Genomic DNA, 16,229 nt, shown 5'->3' on the forward strand with positions numbered 1-16,229 from the left:
CTGATTTTCTGATGGTGGGATATGCAGGGAATAATAGCAGTGACATGGTCAGACTGGCCCAGGTGAGGTAGCTGTTTTGCCCTGTGGCCTAGCTTGATGTTGGAGTAGACCTTCTCCAGTGTTAACTCCTCTAGCGGCACATTTAACATGCTGGTGGAATCTAGGGAGTGCTGCTTTCAAGTCTGCATGATTAAAGTCCCCTGCTATGATGTGGACTGCGTCAGGATATCTGCTCAGTTGGCTGCTAATACTGCCATGTAATAATCAAATAGCTAGCTTAGCATTAGCCTCCAGGGGTATGTAGACAATAGTCGTCATGACTACAGTAAATTCACGAGGGAGGTAAAAGGGCCTGCATTTAATAGTCACATACTTCAGGTCCGGGCAGCAGTGACTGTCTACAGCAGGGGTGTCCAAACTTTTTGCAAGGAGGGCCAGATTTGATAAAGTGAAGGGGCCCAGGGGCCAGTAGTTTTTTTGGACATTTTTTTAACTACAATTTCATCCAAATAAACACTGTTATAAAACAAATTTCATTCTCCCAATTGTCTTTATTTTTTAAATGACAAAATAACCAAATATAAGCCACTCAGGCAGATGTGAACAACTCTAAAAACACAAATTCTGCCTTTCATTCATATCTGAAGAGTCCTATAACATTGAACAAACTGTATGAAATACCTTAAATTTACATGAGTTTAAAATTATTTTCGCCTCATGAACATTTTAAACAGGAGTTATAAGTAATACATAAAATACGATAACATTGAACAAGCTGTATGAAATACCTTAAATTTACATGAGTTTAAAATTATTTTCGCCTCATAAACATTTTAAACAGGAGTTATAAGTAATACATAAAATACGATAACATTGAACAAACTGTATGAAATACCTTAAATTTACATGAGTTTAAAATTATTTTTGCCTCATGAACATTTCACACAGGGTTCACACAGGGTTCACGCAGCCGGTTCGCGCGTACCCTTTTTACAACGGGTTTATTTCCGCATTTGACTTGCGCATGCTCCGCATAGCAGGACAGCTGGAGTCATGTTCTCGCTGTGAAATCACGCCGGGTCGCGCGAGATTACATTTCTGCGGCATAAATATAAAATAGCTTTGGTACGTGTGTATTAAAGCGCTGGTCAACAATGCCGGCGGGCCACATACTAAAGATTTTATCACAGAGGCTGCGGGCCTGATGAAATTTGACCACGGGCCGCAATTGGCCCGCGGGCCGGACCTTGGACATGTCTGTTCTACTGGGTGACTTCAATGCTCACGTGGGCAATGACAGTGAGACCTGGAAGGGCGTGATTTGGAGGAACGGCCCCGCTGATCTGAACCCGAGCGGTGTTCTATTGTTGGACTTCTGTGCTCAACACGGATTTTCTATAATGAACACCTTGTTCAAGCATAAGGGTGTCCATGTGTGCACTTGGCACCAGGACACCCTAGGCCGCAGTTCGATGATCGACTTTGTAGTCGTGTCATCGGATTTGCGGCCGCATGTTTGGGACACTCGGGTGAAGAGAGGGGCGGAGCTGTCAACTGATCACCACCTGGTGGTGGGTTGGCTCCGATGGTGGGGGAAGATGTCAGGTAATGCAACCTAAAATACCTTGTTTGTGATAAAAGAACCAAAAAAATGATCCTTTATTGACCTTTATTGTCGCCAATGGAATCATAACAAATGGAATGTTATTTAAAAAAAAAACAGTTAGAGGAAAGAAAAGAAAATGCAACTTGTAGACAAAACAACCGACTATACTTATCGGCTGAAAGAAAACAGAGAGAAGCACAGTAAGATGGAGAGTGTGTAAAAGGGGACAGGAATGAATGAATGAGTAAATTTGTTTCAAACATGTAAACTATACATCAATCAATCAAATGAAGAAAAATAAGGTGAAAATAACTCAAACTGTGACTTTGTAAAAATGTTAGGTACAAACCAACCTCTGTAAGTCTAATTTGTGTTTTGGTGTCTTATTCTTTTCCTAAACCTAAAGAAAGACAACGACCATGCAGTGAGTGAATTGTATAAGAGCTGATTGGCTATGGCTTGAGGCGCGGATAGCGTGCGTCCCACATTTCAGACCAAATCCAACAAACTGAATGTGGAAAGTTTCAATGAGGTGGAAGGTTTTAACAAAGTTAATAAGTCCAGTCAACATTCCAACATATGATCAAAATAATTTGTCAACCCTAACACTGTCAAAGACTTGTGTTTTCATTTTCCGAATTTCTCACACAGTAATGTTTTTCATTTTTATTTCCATGTATTCTCTGTGTGAATATTTTATTGGTCAGCCACAGTCTGAAAAAACGGCACTGGCATGTAAGCTACGTACAGTCATAAGTTACAATGACAATGTTATATATTTTAAATGTTTTCGCACAGGTATTGGCTTTTGCAAACAAAATGTGTCATTATGATCACTGTGGCATGTGTTTAGCACTCTGCGTTAACAATGACATTGTTCCATATTTTAAATGTTTTGGCATTTTGCAAACAAAATTTGTCATTATGATCACTGTGGCATGTGTTCAGCATTCTGCGTTAACAGTTTGAAAATGTCGATTTTGAGTTGACGTCTGCGTCAAAAAAATCTGTAAAAACTGTAAAATATTCTTGGTGGGAGAGTGCAAGTCTTATGTTTGATTTTACCACCTTTTAAATCCTGCTAAATATTATTTATAACTTTGTAACTTTTTGTAAATTCATGTTTAGAATTAACAGACCCAACAATGGAATTAAAACGTCGCTAAATGATCCTACTTTGAGTGATCTTAAGTATACTTGAATGTTCTGAAAATATTGGCTACATAATTGCATGCTTTTTAAACCAAGAATTGCACTTTAGCGTGCTTATTCCTGTGTGATGAGCTTTTTGAGTACTGTCTGTTGTCTCAAACTCGTGGTTTTTATTTTGTCTTGTTTTACTTGGACCATCAATAAAGATGTATTAAGTATTAATGCTAAACAGTTTTGAGGTCAAATTACACTAACGTGCATGTATTTCCTGTTTACATATCATTCTCTCGCTCTCTCGCTCTTGCTCTCGCTTGCTCGCTCGCGAGGTGGCCAGTGCGCATGTGTCAAGCAAGCTGGTGTTGTGCCAAAGTGTTTGGTGTCAGCAGCTGTTCTCAGCAGTGATCAATCTCTTCAAAAGCAGCACACCAAGAATAACCCAAGAAGTTATGGAACAAACAAACCACTGAGCCGGCAGTGCGGAAAGATGCTCTGTTCACCACGGCACGCCGTGAGTTAAAGAGGGAAAGTTCTGACAGGCTGAGAATAGAGCGTCAGCTGCTCTGACAGCGCACCTCACTCACCAGCTCAGACCCTGACCCAGTTCTTACCCTGTGCCGCTAGGAACCACCAGAGAAGCCGGACTGTCTCTCAAGTCTGTTGAGCTTACAAAGTTCGAGGATAGCTTGGGTTCCACAATGCTCATAGGTAAAGTATTATGGATTGGGTGTTGGTTTCATAATTCAATGTTCATTCACTCATGCATTTAATGTGGTCATGAGCAGGTCAACATGCTAAGTGCTTAACAGCTCCACGACCACAAAAATACACGTTCATTTGGCACTCATTGATGTCACTTGTTGTGTGTTTCCTTGGTATATTGCGGTTCACCTTTCACGGCGTTGCTGTTTAGCAGATTTTTTTGAGGGGCTATCAGTGTAGCAAAGAGTGAACATTTTCGATCCGGGGGAGGGGAGCGTTTAGTCGCCGACTGCAGGACAAGGATGGTGAAACATTAGCAAATAACTATGCTATTGTTTTTGTTAGAATTTGTTTTACCTGAACTGTAATCTGACATCTTCAGTCAAAGGTACAGTCCTAGTGGTTTATGGTGTTCCTTATTGGTGTTATTCTTCAAAGTAAGTTGCCATGGCTACTTCTGGCTGGTTCATCTTCATACTCTTATAAGAACAGAGTAGTAGATGATGACACAACGAAGTAGATGACAACAGAAAAGATGACGAAGTAGAAGATAACAAAGAAGCAACAAAGTCGAGGCCACCAACCTTTGTTTTTTAGAACAAAAACAAAGAGCTTAAAGTCACACAAATCCACCAAAAATGAAATCCACCATGGGATTCTAATTAAAGGAAGCCATTTTAAGATAAAGAATGTACCGTATTTTCCGGACTATAAAGCGCACCGGATTATAAGGGGCACCTTCAATGAATGGCCCACTTTAAAACTTTGTCCATATATAAGGCGCATAAAATAGAAGCTATACTGCAACAAACTGAGGTTGACTAGTGTTGCGGTATGCGTCCACTAGCCAATAACCAATGAGCCCTCTGTAAACAATCGCGTTTCTCAAACTATCTCCTATAAAATCTAACAATCGATCTAACGCATTGGTACTGCATACCTATGTTTCCCTTCCATATTGATCTCTAGATTTACTCAAAACATTAACAGACCAGCCTATTTTGACATGAAATAGCCTCGTGCGTATAGCAGCTATTACTAAAGCATTAGCCACCTGCAAACTCCCATGAGCCTCAGCTCGCAGACTCCCATGAACCTCAGCAAAGTGTAAACAATCGCGTTTGTCTAACGAGCTCCTATAAAATGATCGGAACTGACTAAAGTTCGATCTAACACATTGGTACTGCTTACATATGTTTCCCTTCCATATCGATCCGTAAATTTTTTCGAAACATTAACGGAGCAGCCTATTTTGAAATGAAATAGCCTCACGGGTACAACAGCTATTCAGTGACGCCCCCTGACCACGGTTGCCGTAATGCTGGGAAGCGATGCGACTTTGTAATTTACTAGTAGTACTAAAATGTACTGAAACAATTTGGCAGAGCACTGTGTACAACCAGGATGAATCAACAAATTCATCAATTGATCCATATATAACGCGCACCGGACTAAAAGGCGCACTGTCAGCTTTTGAGAAAATTTTAGGGTTTTAGGTGCGTTTTATAGTCCGGGAAATACGTTAGTACTCGTCCACTGCTGTGGGGCAAAGCGCACCCCTTCTTACAGCCCGCAGCTCGCAATCTTTTCTTGATTTTGCGTTTTAGAATTTTTATTTATTTTCGTTAATAGAGTACCATTTATGTGTGTGGGGGGGGGGGGGGGGGGGGCTCGTAACTGTGTAAGAGGCGTAAATAATAATAGTAATGGTAACTAGAATTGGCAATTTCTGGAGAAATTGCGTGTGAAGGCGAAGGCACTTCACACTATTGTGGGACTCGAAATGATGATTAAATGACATAAAAATGGTAAATTGATGATGATTAAATAAAATAAAAATGGTAAATTAATGATGATGATGAAAATAATTATTAAAGTGATGTGTTAAAATTGAATGAATGAAAAAAAAATATTGGTCAAGCGGGATTCGAACTCGCACGGGAACAGCGCTCGTGCTCCAATTTCCAGTCTCTTCTTACTGAGCTAAACAGCGGCTTAGTGTTGCTGAGGTGGAATGATGATATTAAACAAGAAATAAATGGTAAATGCCAAAACGGTAAAATGATGTTTTTAACTTAAAATTAAATGAATAACTAAATGAATGAATGGAAAATAACCAAATAAAAAATAAAAGAGTTAAATAAACGAGTTAAGGAAAGAAATCATGAAAAAAGTTGTCAGATGTCAAAATTTGAACTCACTCCTGAACGTCGCTCGTGTCTAATGCGCCATTAAGAATGAATGGGGGATTTTAAGGCACAAATTTGCTAATTATGCAAAAACGGTAAATGTTATGAACAAATGAAATACTAGCAGTCATGCCGTGAATTTTTGGAACGTGTGAAAGTTGGAATGGGGTGAATCGGTTAAAGCATGTGGGAGTAGTTAAGTGTCAAAAAAGTGGGAGGAATAAAGTAGGATAATAACTAGAATGTGCAATTCCTGAGGAAATTGCGTGTGAAGGTGAAGAAGTTGAATAAATACTCGGGGAATGCCGAAGAATGATGTTGAAACGAGTCGAATCGGTTGAAAAATGTCGAAATTAGAGTGGAAAAAGGAAATTTCGGAAAATTTGGTTGAATTTCAAATTTGAAAATGTGGAATTTATGGTAAGTGTGAATTTGGGGAATAGGGAGGAAGAATATGAAGAGTTGAAAGTTGAAACGAGTTGAATCGGTTGAAAAATGTAGAAATTAGAGTGGAAAAAGGAAATTTCGGAAAATTTGGTTGAATTTCAAATTTGAAAATGTGGAATTTATGGTAAGTGTGAATTTGGGGAATAGGGAGGAAGAATATGAAGAGTTGAAAGTTGGAATGGGTTGAATCGGTTGAAAAATGTAGAAGTTAGAGCAAATGATAAATCCCCATTGAGAATGAATGGGAATTTCTAAAAAAAATTGCGCCAAAAAGTTTTGAAATTTGGAACGAAACGAAATATACGGCTGTCTAGTTGTCACTTTCGGAGTTAAATGTTGAAACGGGTTGAATCGGACAAAAATTGAAAAAGTTAGCGAAAATGCATAAGTTGAACAAAGTGAATACAATTGGAATGGGTTGAATCGGTTGAAGAATGTTGAAATTAGAGTGGAAAAAGGAAATTTTGGTTGAATTTCAAATTTGAAAAATGTGGAATTTTTGTTAAGTGGGAATTTGGGGAATAGGTAGGAAGAATATGAAGAGTTGAAAAGTGGAATGGGTTGAATCGGTTGAAAAATGTGGAAACTAGAGGTGAAAAACGAGAATTTTGCAGAATTTGGTTGAATTTCAAATTTGAAAAATGTGAAATTTTTGCTGAATGGGAAGGTGTGGAATAGGTAGGGAAAAGATGAACAGTTGAAAGTTGGAACGAGTTGAATCGGTTGAAGTATGTTGAAATTAGAAGTGAAAAAGGAAATTTTGTGAAATTTTGTGAAATTTTGTGAAAATTTGAAACGTGAAAACGTGAAATTTTTTAATTTGCCAAGTTTGGGAATGTCCCCAATGTGATTTGAATGTGTTGAATTATGTGAATTTCAAACTGGAACAACGTAAATGTGAAATGTTGAATCTGCCATTAAGAATGAATGGGGAAAAAATTGCCGTAAATTTGTGAATTTTGTGAAAACGGAAAATTTTTTGAATGTATAAAATGTGAGCGCGCGATTCCTGAATATTTGGAATAAGTGAAAAGTGGAACGGAGTGAATTGGTTGAAGTATGTGGAAGTAGTTAAGCGCCGAAAAAACAGGCAGAATAAGTAAAATAATAACTAGAATTTGCAATTCCTGAGGAAATTGCGTGTGAAGGTGAAGAAGTTGAATAAATACTCGGGGAATGCCGAAGAATGATGTTGAAACGAGTCGAATCGGTTGAAAAATGTCGAAATTAGAGTGGAAAAGGGAAATTTCGGAAAATTTGGTTGAATTTCAAATTTGAAAATGTGGAATTTATGGTAAGTGTAAATTTGGGGAATAGGGAGGAAGAATATGAAGAGTTGAAAGTTGGAATGGGTTGAATCGGTTGAAAAATGTAGAAGTTAGAGTGGAAAAAGGAAATTTTGGTTGAATTTCAAATTTGAAAATGTGGAATTTATGGTAAGTGTGAATTTGGGGAATAGGGAGGAAGAATATGAAGAGTTGAAAGTTGAAACGAGTTGAATCGGTTGAAAAATGTAGAAATTAGAGTGGAAAAGGGAAATTTTGGAAAATTTGGTTGAATTTCAAATTTCAAAATGTGGAATTTATGGTAAGTTTGAATTTGGGGAATAGGCAGGAAGAATATGAAGAGTTGAAAGTTGGAATGGGTTGAATCGGTTGAAAAATGTAGAAGTTAGAGCAAATGATAAATCCCCATTGAGAATGAATGAGAATTTTAAAAAAAAATTGCGCCAAAAAGTTTTGAAATTTGGAACGAAACGAAATATACGGCCGTCTAGTTGTCACTCTCGGAGATAAATGTTGAAACGGGTTGAATCGGACAAAAATTGAAAAAGTTAGCGAAAATGCATAAGTTGAACATAGTGAATACAATTGGAATGGGTTGAATCGGTTGAAGAATGTTGAAATTAGAGTGGAAAAAGGAAATTTTGGTTGAATTTCAAATTTGAAAAATGTGGAATTTTTGTTAAGTGGGAATTTGGGGAATAGGTAGGAAGAATATGAAGAGTTGAAAAGTGGAATGGGTTGAATCGGTTGAAAAATGTGGAAACTAGAGGTGAAAAACGAGAATTTTGCAGAATTTGGTTGAATTTCAAATTTGAAAAATGTGAAATTTTTGCTGAATGGGAAGGTGTGGAATAGGTAGGGAAAAGATGAACAGTTGAAAGTTGGAACGAGTTGAATCGGTTGAAGTATGTTGAAATTAGAAGTGAAAAAGGAAATTTTGTGGAATTTTGTGGAATTTTGTGAAATTTTGTGAAATTTTGAAACGTGAATATGTGAAAATTTTGAATTTGCCAAGTTTGGGAATGTCCCCAATGTGATTTGAATGGGTTGAATTATGTGAATTTCAAACTGGAACAACGTAAATGTGAAATGTTGAATCTGCCATTAAGAATGAATGGGGAAAAATTGCCGGAAATTTGTGAATTTTGTGAAAACGGAAATTTTTTTGAATGAAGAAAATGTGAACAGCCGTGTCATGAATATTTGGAATAAGTGAAAAGTGGAACGGAGTGAATCGGTTGAAGTATGTGAAAGTAGTTAAACGCCGAAAAAGTAGGCAGAATAAGTAAAATAATAATAATAATAATAATAATAATAATAATAAAGGACAGGAATAACAATAGTGTGAAGGTCTTCACCTTCACACTAATAATAATAATAAAGGACAGGAATAACAATAGTGTGAAGGTCTTCACCTTCACACTAATAATAATAATAATAAAGGACAGGAATAACAATAGTGTGAAGGTCTTCACCTTCACACTAATAATAAAGGACAGGAATAACAATAGTGTGAAGGTCTTCACCTTCACACTAATAAAGGACAGGAATAACAATAGTGTGAAGGTCTTCACCTTCACACTAATAAGAAGAAAAATAAAGTAGAATAACAATAGTGTGAAGGCCTTCGCCTTCACACTAATAATAATAAATCCAGGGCTACATGGTGGATGCGACTGTGAGTGTGAATGGTTGTTCGTCTATGTGTGCCCTACGATTGGCAACTACAATGTCATTTTCAGTCAACAGCAAGTGGCAAAATGGCTGCCCCCTGAGTTACTTAAGAAATTGGTGAATTTTGCTGTTCAACCCAGACTCCACAAACACAATATTTATAGGTATATAGTACATGGTATTTTCCGGACTATAAGTCCCAGGATTTTCATAGTTTGGCTGGGGGTGCGAATTATATTTAGGGGCGATTTTTATGTGAAATTATTAACACATTAGCATATCACCACAAATGTTGTTTTCACGCTCAACTGCATGTGGAATAATTGGAACTGCAACTGAGGATGAGTCTGATAAGCCACGTAGAAGACAAAGCACTGCATCTTGTACTTCCGCGGTTAGCAGAGTCGTTTATAAGTGACACAGAGGATGAAGATTTTGTTGGATTTAATGATTTGGAGTGACGCGGATGATTCGATAAACTTGTTAGCATGTTTTTATGCTATAGTTATTTGAATAACTCTTAATAGGGTATGTTGAAGCTATGCGTTCATGGCTTTTTGATGACATGTTTTTTTTTTCTCTGTCTGTCAGCATCAGCCGGGATTGCACGTGAAACCCCTGTCTGCGTAAACAAGAAACACAGGCGGCGAGGCAGAAAGCAACGTAGGGTCCGCACTGAGGAGACCTGGTGAGACGGACGCATGTGGACTCTTAATCTATAGATGGATGCGTGCTCCCTGCATTCATTGCACATGTGGCATGCACAGCTCGCCACTGCATGAACATGAACTGCGCTAAGCTTAGCCAGGTTGTCCAGACTCTAGCCTCCGTTCTTCTAGCCTATGCTAGCTGGTGTCCAGCTGATTCAGAGAGGATTAATTGACAGGCCGCAGCCAGTCACGGCCATTAATACACTGCTCAAAAAAAATTAAAGGAACACTTTGAAAACACATCCGATTTAAATGGTGAAAAAAAAGTTGGATATCTATACTGATATGGACAGTTTAATGTCTCAGGAACAAAAAGATGCCACATCTTTTGATGGAAATAAAAATTTTCAGCCTACAGAGGGCTCAGTATATAGACACCCCAAAAATTAAAGTAAAAAAATGATGTGGCAGGCTCGTCCATTTTGCCTAAATTCAATTTCTGCAATTCAAAACTCTTTTCAATATCTTGTGTAGCCCCCACATGCTTGTATGCATGCTTGACAACGTCGCGCCATGCTCCTAATGAGACGACGGATGGTGTCTTGTGGGATGTCGTCCCAAATCTGTCTAAGGGCATCAGTGAGCTCCTGCAACGTCTAACGAGCAACCTGGCGGCGTCTGGTGGACCGAAACATTATGTCCCAAAGGTGTTCTATCAGGTTTAGATCAGGTGATCGTGAGGGCCATTCAATTGTGTCAATTCCTTCATCCTCCAGATACTGTCTGCACACTCTTGCCACATGAGGCCGGGAACGTCGTGGATCAGGAGGAACCCAGGACCTACCGCACCAGCGTAGGGTCTGACCACGGGTGCAAGGATTTCATCCCAATACCTAATGGCAGTCAGACTGCCATTCTCTAGCCTGTAGAGGTCTGTTCGTCCCTCCATGGAAATGCCTCCCCAGACTATCACTGAACCACCACCGAACCGGTCATGCTGAATGATGTTGCAGGGAGCATAGCGCTCTCCTTGGCTTCTCCAGACCCTTTCACGTCTATCACAGGTGCTCAGGGTAAACCTGCTCTCATCTATGAAAAGCACAGGGCGCCAGTGGCGGACTTGTCAATTCTAGGGTTCAATGGGTAATGCCAATTGAGCTCCGCGGTGCTGAGTGGTGAATATAGGGCATACTACAGGACGTCGTGCCCCGAGGCCACCCTCGTGAAGTCTGTTTCTGACTGTTTGGGCAAAAACATTCACACCAGTAGCCTGCTGAAGATCATTCTGTAGGGCTCGGGCAGTGCTCAACCTGTTCCTCCTAGCACAAAGCAGCAGATATCGGTCATGCTGATGGGATGAGGACCGTCTACGGCCCTGTGCAGCTTGTCTCCTGGAATCTCCTCCATGCTCTGGAGATTGTACTGGGAGACACATCAAATCTTCTTGTAACAGCACGCATGGATGTGTCATCCTGGAGGAGTTGGACAATCTGCGCAACTTCGGGAGGGTTAAGAAATTGCCTCATGCTTCCAGTTGTGATAATGACTCTTGCTAAAGCCAACACTTGTGGAAAAACAGTTAAAAAAGATCAAGAGGGAGCAGCTTGAAATGGCTCCACCTGCAAAACCAGTCCTGTTTTGCGGACCATCTCATTGTTGCCCCTCTAGTGTACCTGTTGTTAATTCCATCAACACCAATGCAGCTGAAAGTGATTAACAACCCCCTCTGCCACGTGCATGACCGAAACCTTATCAGAAAAGTGTAATTGAATTCATGCCATACCCTGATAAAAAAACAGTTCCTTTAATTTTTTTGAGCAGTGTAGAAGCACACACACACACACACACACACACACACACACACACACACACACACACACACACACACACACACACACACACACACACACACACACACACACACAGTGTGCAAATGTCTTAAAACTCATGACCACATCCTGTTCCTGGTTTACAGGGTGTTGCATGTGTGTGAGCGCATGATGGTGCAGACACGTATATGTTTGACAACTGTCAGTAAATGAGGGCTGATTCTAAAAAGCAAATAATGTGTATTTCAAAAGTAAAATCAGCCATATTATGAAAGTTTCTCGACTCTTGGTATGTGTTGGTGCATGTGTGTGTGTGCTCTGTTCTATAATTTGTATCCATTAGCATCAGTCTTAACGTGGTTGAGCCAAGGAAGACCTGAGAGAGATGGGAGTTAGCTGACATGGAGCAGGAAGGATCGCCAGTGACCAGAGCAAATGGAGAGAACTTGTCGCCCAATGTTTCAATAGGAATAGGAGGAACTAACTAACTAACTAACTAACTAACTAACTAACTAACTAACTAACTAACTAACTAACTAACTAACTAACTAACTAACTAACTAACTAACTAACGCGGTTAATAATTAGGGATGGCAGATATCAAATTTTTAGGAGGATTACTGTATTTTCCGGACTATAAGGCGCACCTAAAACCCTAAAATTTTCTCAAAAGCCCACAGTGCGCCTTATAGTCCAGTGCGCCTTATATATGGATCAATTTATGAATTTGTTGATCCATACTGGGTGTACACAGTGCTCTGCCAAAATCTTCAGTACGTTTTAGTACAACTAGTAAATTACAAGGCTGCATCGCTTACCAGCATTACGGCAACCGTGGTCAGGGGGCGTCACTGAATAGCTGTTGTACCCGTGAGGCTATTTCATGTCAAAATAGGCTGCTCTGTTAACGCGATTGTTTACACTTTGCTGAGGCTCATGGGAGTTTGCCGGTGGCTAATGCTGTAGTGATAGCTGCTATACGCACGAGACTATTTTATGTCTAAATCGGCTGCTCTGTTAATGTTTCGAGTAAATTTACAGATCGATATGGAAGGGAAACGTAGGTAAGCAGTACCAAGGTGTTAGATCAGACCTGGGCATTGTACGGCCCGCGGGCCACATACGGCCCTTTGGTTGACTTTGACTGGCCCGTGTAAGGTTCATTGGAAATTACAAAATAAACATATTTTCTTATTTTACTTGATGCATGGACTGAAGCTGCCTTGCTTTTATTTTGAAGTTGTTTTTTATTCACGTACATGCAATACGTATATCAAGGCGTGCGAGACGTGCGCATGATTGGATCATTGTCCTAGCAAGTCACAAGACTTAAGCCCTCAGAAATGCCCGCTGCTAAAAAAGGTAGATGCCGAATGCAGGGTTTTCAACAAAAACTGGACTGCTAAGTATTTATTTACTGAAGTCGGAGGTAAAGCCGTGTGTTTAGTTTGCGGGGAGCAGATCGCCGTGTTTAAAGACTACAATTTGAGTCGGCATTACATCTCACTGGCGATCATCTGTCAGCTGTGCTTCGCATCTCCACCTCAGACATGCAACCTCACTTCGATGCACTCGTTAAAGCACAGCAGAGACTAGATTTCTCTCACTGAACAAGAAAAAAGAATTTAAAAATGTAAGAAGGTAGAAGTTTTAAAGCATGTTTTTATGGTTGAGTTGTGCATGATTTTAATTGTAGTGTGGTTATTTTTATTTGCATGTTTAGTGTGTTTTTATTATGTTGTTTTAGTGATTTAATTATTTAATTACATGCTTTTCTTCAGAGATATTGATTACCTGATTGCCTGCATCTAAGTTCATTGGATAAATGTCACAGATAGTAAAAAACGTTCACATTTTGTTTACCATTGTTTTGGGAAAATTTGATTGAATAAATGACATTTTTTGCTAGGAAAACTCACTTTTTCATTACTTAATTATGATATGTACTCTTACCAGCTTGTCAAAAATAATGTTATTTACTGCTTTTTATAAAGAAATGCAATTAATAATATGAAGAATTGAGTTCAGCCTTTTGGCCGGCCCTCCACAATATTTTCAGTTTCTCATGTGGCCCCATGGAAAAAATAATTGCCCACCCCTGTGTTAGATGGAATTTTAATCAGTTCTGATCATTTTATAGGATAGTTTGAGAAACACGATTGTTTACAGAGGGCAGACAACACACACAAACACACACACCACATACACAAACACACACACATACACACACACACCACCCCTTCCTCTTTCTCACACTCCCTTCGTTGTGTTTCATTGACTAAACGAATGGCTCGTCAGCTGATGGCTCTCAACTACTACAACTTTCGAAACAACAGTTCAACGTTGACAAAACACCCTTTCCTCTCACACTTTCTTCCCTTTTGATTCAATTGCACAGACTTAGGTTGCACAGGCTGAACAAAATACTAGTCAGCTGGTGGTTCTCAAACCAACAGTAAAATGTTAACAATGAACCCTAGTTTACAACGCATTTGGGTCCTGACTGTATCGAAGACCTTGGCACGTTTTAACTCGGCATTGCGCAAGATTTTCCCTCATGTTCCACACGAAATTAACCGCAGAACAAAGGCAATGGGTGGCCTCTCCATCTAAAGAGAGGGGTTACCTTGCCTTGCTTACCTGACTGCTGTGTCTTTATTCATTGTCATAAACACCTCTTTCTTTTTTCATTCCCCGATTTAAAATGCTGCAACATCTTTGCGGCTACGAGTCATTATTCCACTTTAATAGTAAGTCACTGTTTAGCTCAGTTAGTAGAGAATGGCACATTCAACATGAGCTATTTTTTCCCGGTTCGAATCTCACTTGGCCGTTATTTTTTATTCATTAATTCATGATGTAATTTCATGAAAATTAAATGAATTTTAAAACATCATTTTAATAATTTATTTCATTCAACATCAATATAATTAATTTACCATTTTTTTCATTTAATCATTTTATTTCTCATGATTTAACATTATTCGTCCGCTTCAAGGTCACTGTTTAGCTCAGTTAGTAGACAATGGCACATTCAACACGAGCCATTTTGGGGTTTTGGGTTCAAATCTCACTTGGCCGTTATTTTTTATTTATTCATTTAATTTTTACACATCATTTTAATAATTTATTTTATTCAACACCATCCATCCGTCCATCCATCCATCCATCCATCCATCCATCCATCCATCCATCTTCTAACGCTTATCCGGGGTCGGGTCGCGGGGGCAGCAGCTTTAGGAGGGACTCCCAGACCTCCCTCCCAAGGCGTTCCCAGGCCAGCTGAGAGACGTAGTCTCTCCAGCGCGTCCTGGATCGTCCCCGGGGTCTCCTACCGGTGGGACATGCCCGGAACACCTCCCCAGGGAGGCGTCCAGGAGGCATCCTGGTGAGATGCCCGAGCCACCTCATCTGGCTCCTCTCAACGTGGAGGAGCAGCGGCTCTACTCCGAGTCTCTCCCGGATGACCGAGCTTCTCACCCTATCTCTAAGGGAGAGCCCGGACACCCTGCGGAGGAAACTCATTTCGGCCGCTTGTATTCTGGATCTCGTTCTTTCGGTCACGACCCATAGCTCGTGACCATAGGTGAGGGTAGGAGCGTAGATCAACCGGTAAATTGCGAGCTTTGCCATTTGGCTCAGCTCTCTCTTCACCACGACGGACCGGTACAGAGTCCGCATTACTGCCGACGCTGCACCGATGCGCCTGTCGATCTCGCGCTCCATCCTGCCCTCACTCGTGAACAAGACCCCAAGATACTTGAACTCCTCCACTTGTGGCAGGATCTCATCCCCGATCTGGAGAGTGCATTCTACCCTTTTCCGACCGAGGACCATGGACTCGGATTTGGAGGTGCTGACCCTCATCCCGACCGCTTCACACTCGGCTGCGAACCGCTCCAGTGAGCTGAAGATCACGGACTGAAGAAGCCAACAGCACCACGTCATCTGCAATAAGCAGAGACGCGATGCTGAGGTCGCCAAACCGGAACCCCTCAACGCCTCAGTTGCGCCTAGAAATTCTGTCCATAAAAATTATTAACAGAATCGGTGAATAAAGGGCAGCCTTGGCGGAGTCCAACCCTCACTGGGAATGAATCCGACTTACCGCCGGAAATGCGGACCAAACTCTGGCATCGGTGATACAGGGACCGAACCGCCGTTATCAGTTGGCTCGGCACCCCGTACTCCCGAAGCACCCCCCAGAGAACCTCCCGAGGGACACGGTCGAACGCCTTCTCCAAGTCCACAAAACACATGTGGACTGGTTGGGCGAACTCCCATGCACCCTTGAGGATCTTGCAGAGGGTGTAGAGCTGGTCCACTGTTTCACGGCCAGGACGAAAGCCACACTGCTCCTCCTGAATCCGAGGTTCGACCTCCCGACGGATCCTCCTCTCCAGCACCCCTGAATAGACCTTACCAGGGAGGCTGAGAAGTGTGATTCCCCTGTAATTGGAACAAACCCTCCGGTCCCCCTTCTTAAAGAGGGGAACCACCACCCCAGTCTGCCAATCCAGAGGCACCGTCCCCGATGTCCACGCAATGCTGTAGAGGCGTGTCAGCCATGACAGCCCCACAACATCCAGAGCCTTTAAGAACTCCGGGCGGATCTCATCCACCCCCGGGGCCTTGCCACTAAGGAGTTTTTTAACTACCTCAGTGACTTCGACCTCTGAGATTGGAGAGTCCGCCTC

The 16,229-nt window shown here is 40.9% G+C and overlaps 1 protein-coding gene across 5 annotated transcripts in view; it reads left to right on the forward strand.

The window, feature by feature from the left end:
- Positions 1 to 1,049: 1,049 nt before the first annotated feature.
- Positions 1,050 to 16,229, forward strand: part of LOC147061389 (SRSF protein kinase 3-like) — a 79,435-nt gene continuing 64,255 nt past the window's right edge. For 3 of the 5 annotated variants that reach the window (XR_015065904.1, XM_085910434.1, XM_085910439.1), the window contains exons 1-3: positions 1,050 to 1,605; positions 3,380 to 3,463; positions 9,645 to 9,741. Coding sequence is in view for 4 of the 5 variants with exons in the window: in XM_085910434.1 (XP_085766560.1) it covers positions 1,254 to 1,605; positions 3,380 to 3,463; positions 9,645 to 9,741 (533 nt within the window). In the remaining variant the exon portion in view is untranslated. Of the gene's footprint in view, positions 1,606 to 3,129; positions 3,267 to 3,379; positions 3,464 to 9,644; positions 9,742 to 16,229 lie in introns of those variants that run through there. The other 2 variants (XM_085910447.1, XM_085910456.1) reach the window with 2 other exon arrangements.

Source organism: Syngnathus leptorhynchus, chromosome 1 (assembly GCF_054491065.1).
Source record: "Syngnathus leptorhynchus isolate UIUO chromosome 1, UIUO_Slep, whole genome shotgun sequence".
NCBI classification, from domain to species: Eukaryota; Metazoa; Chordata; class Actinopteri; order Syngnathiformes; family Syngnathidae; genus Syngnathus; species Syngnathus leptorhynchus.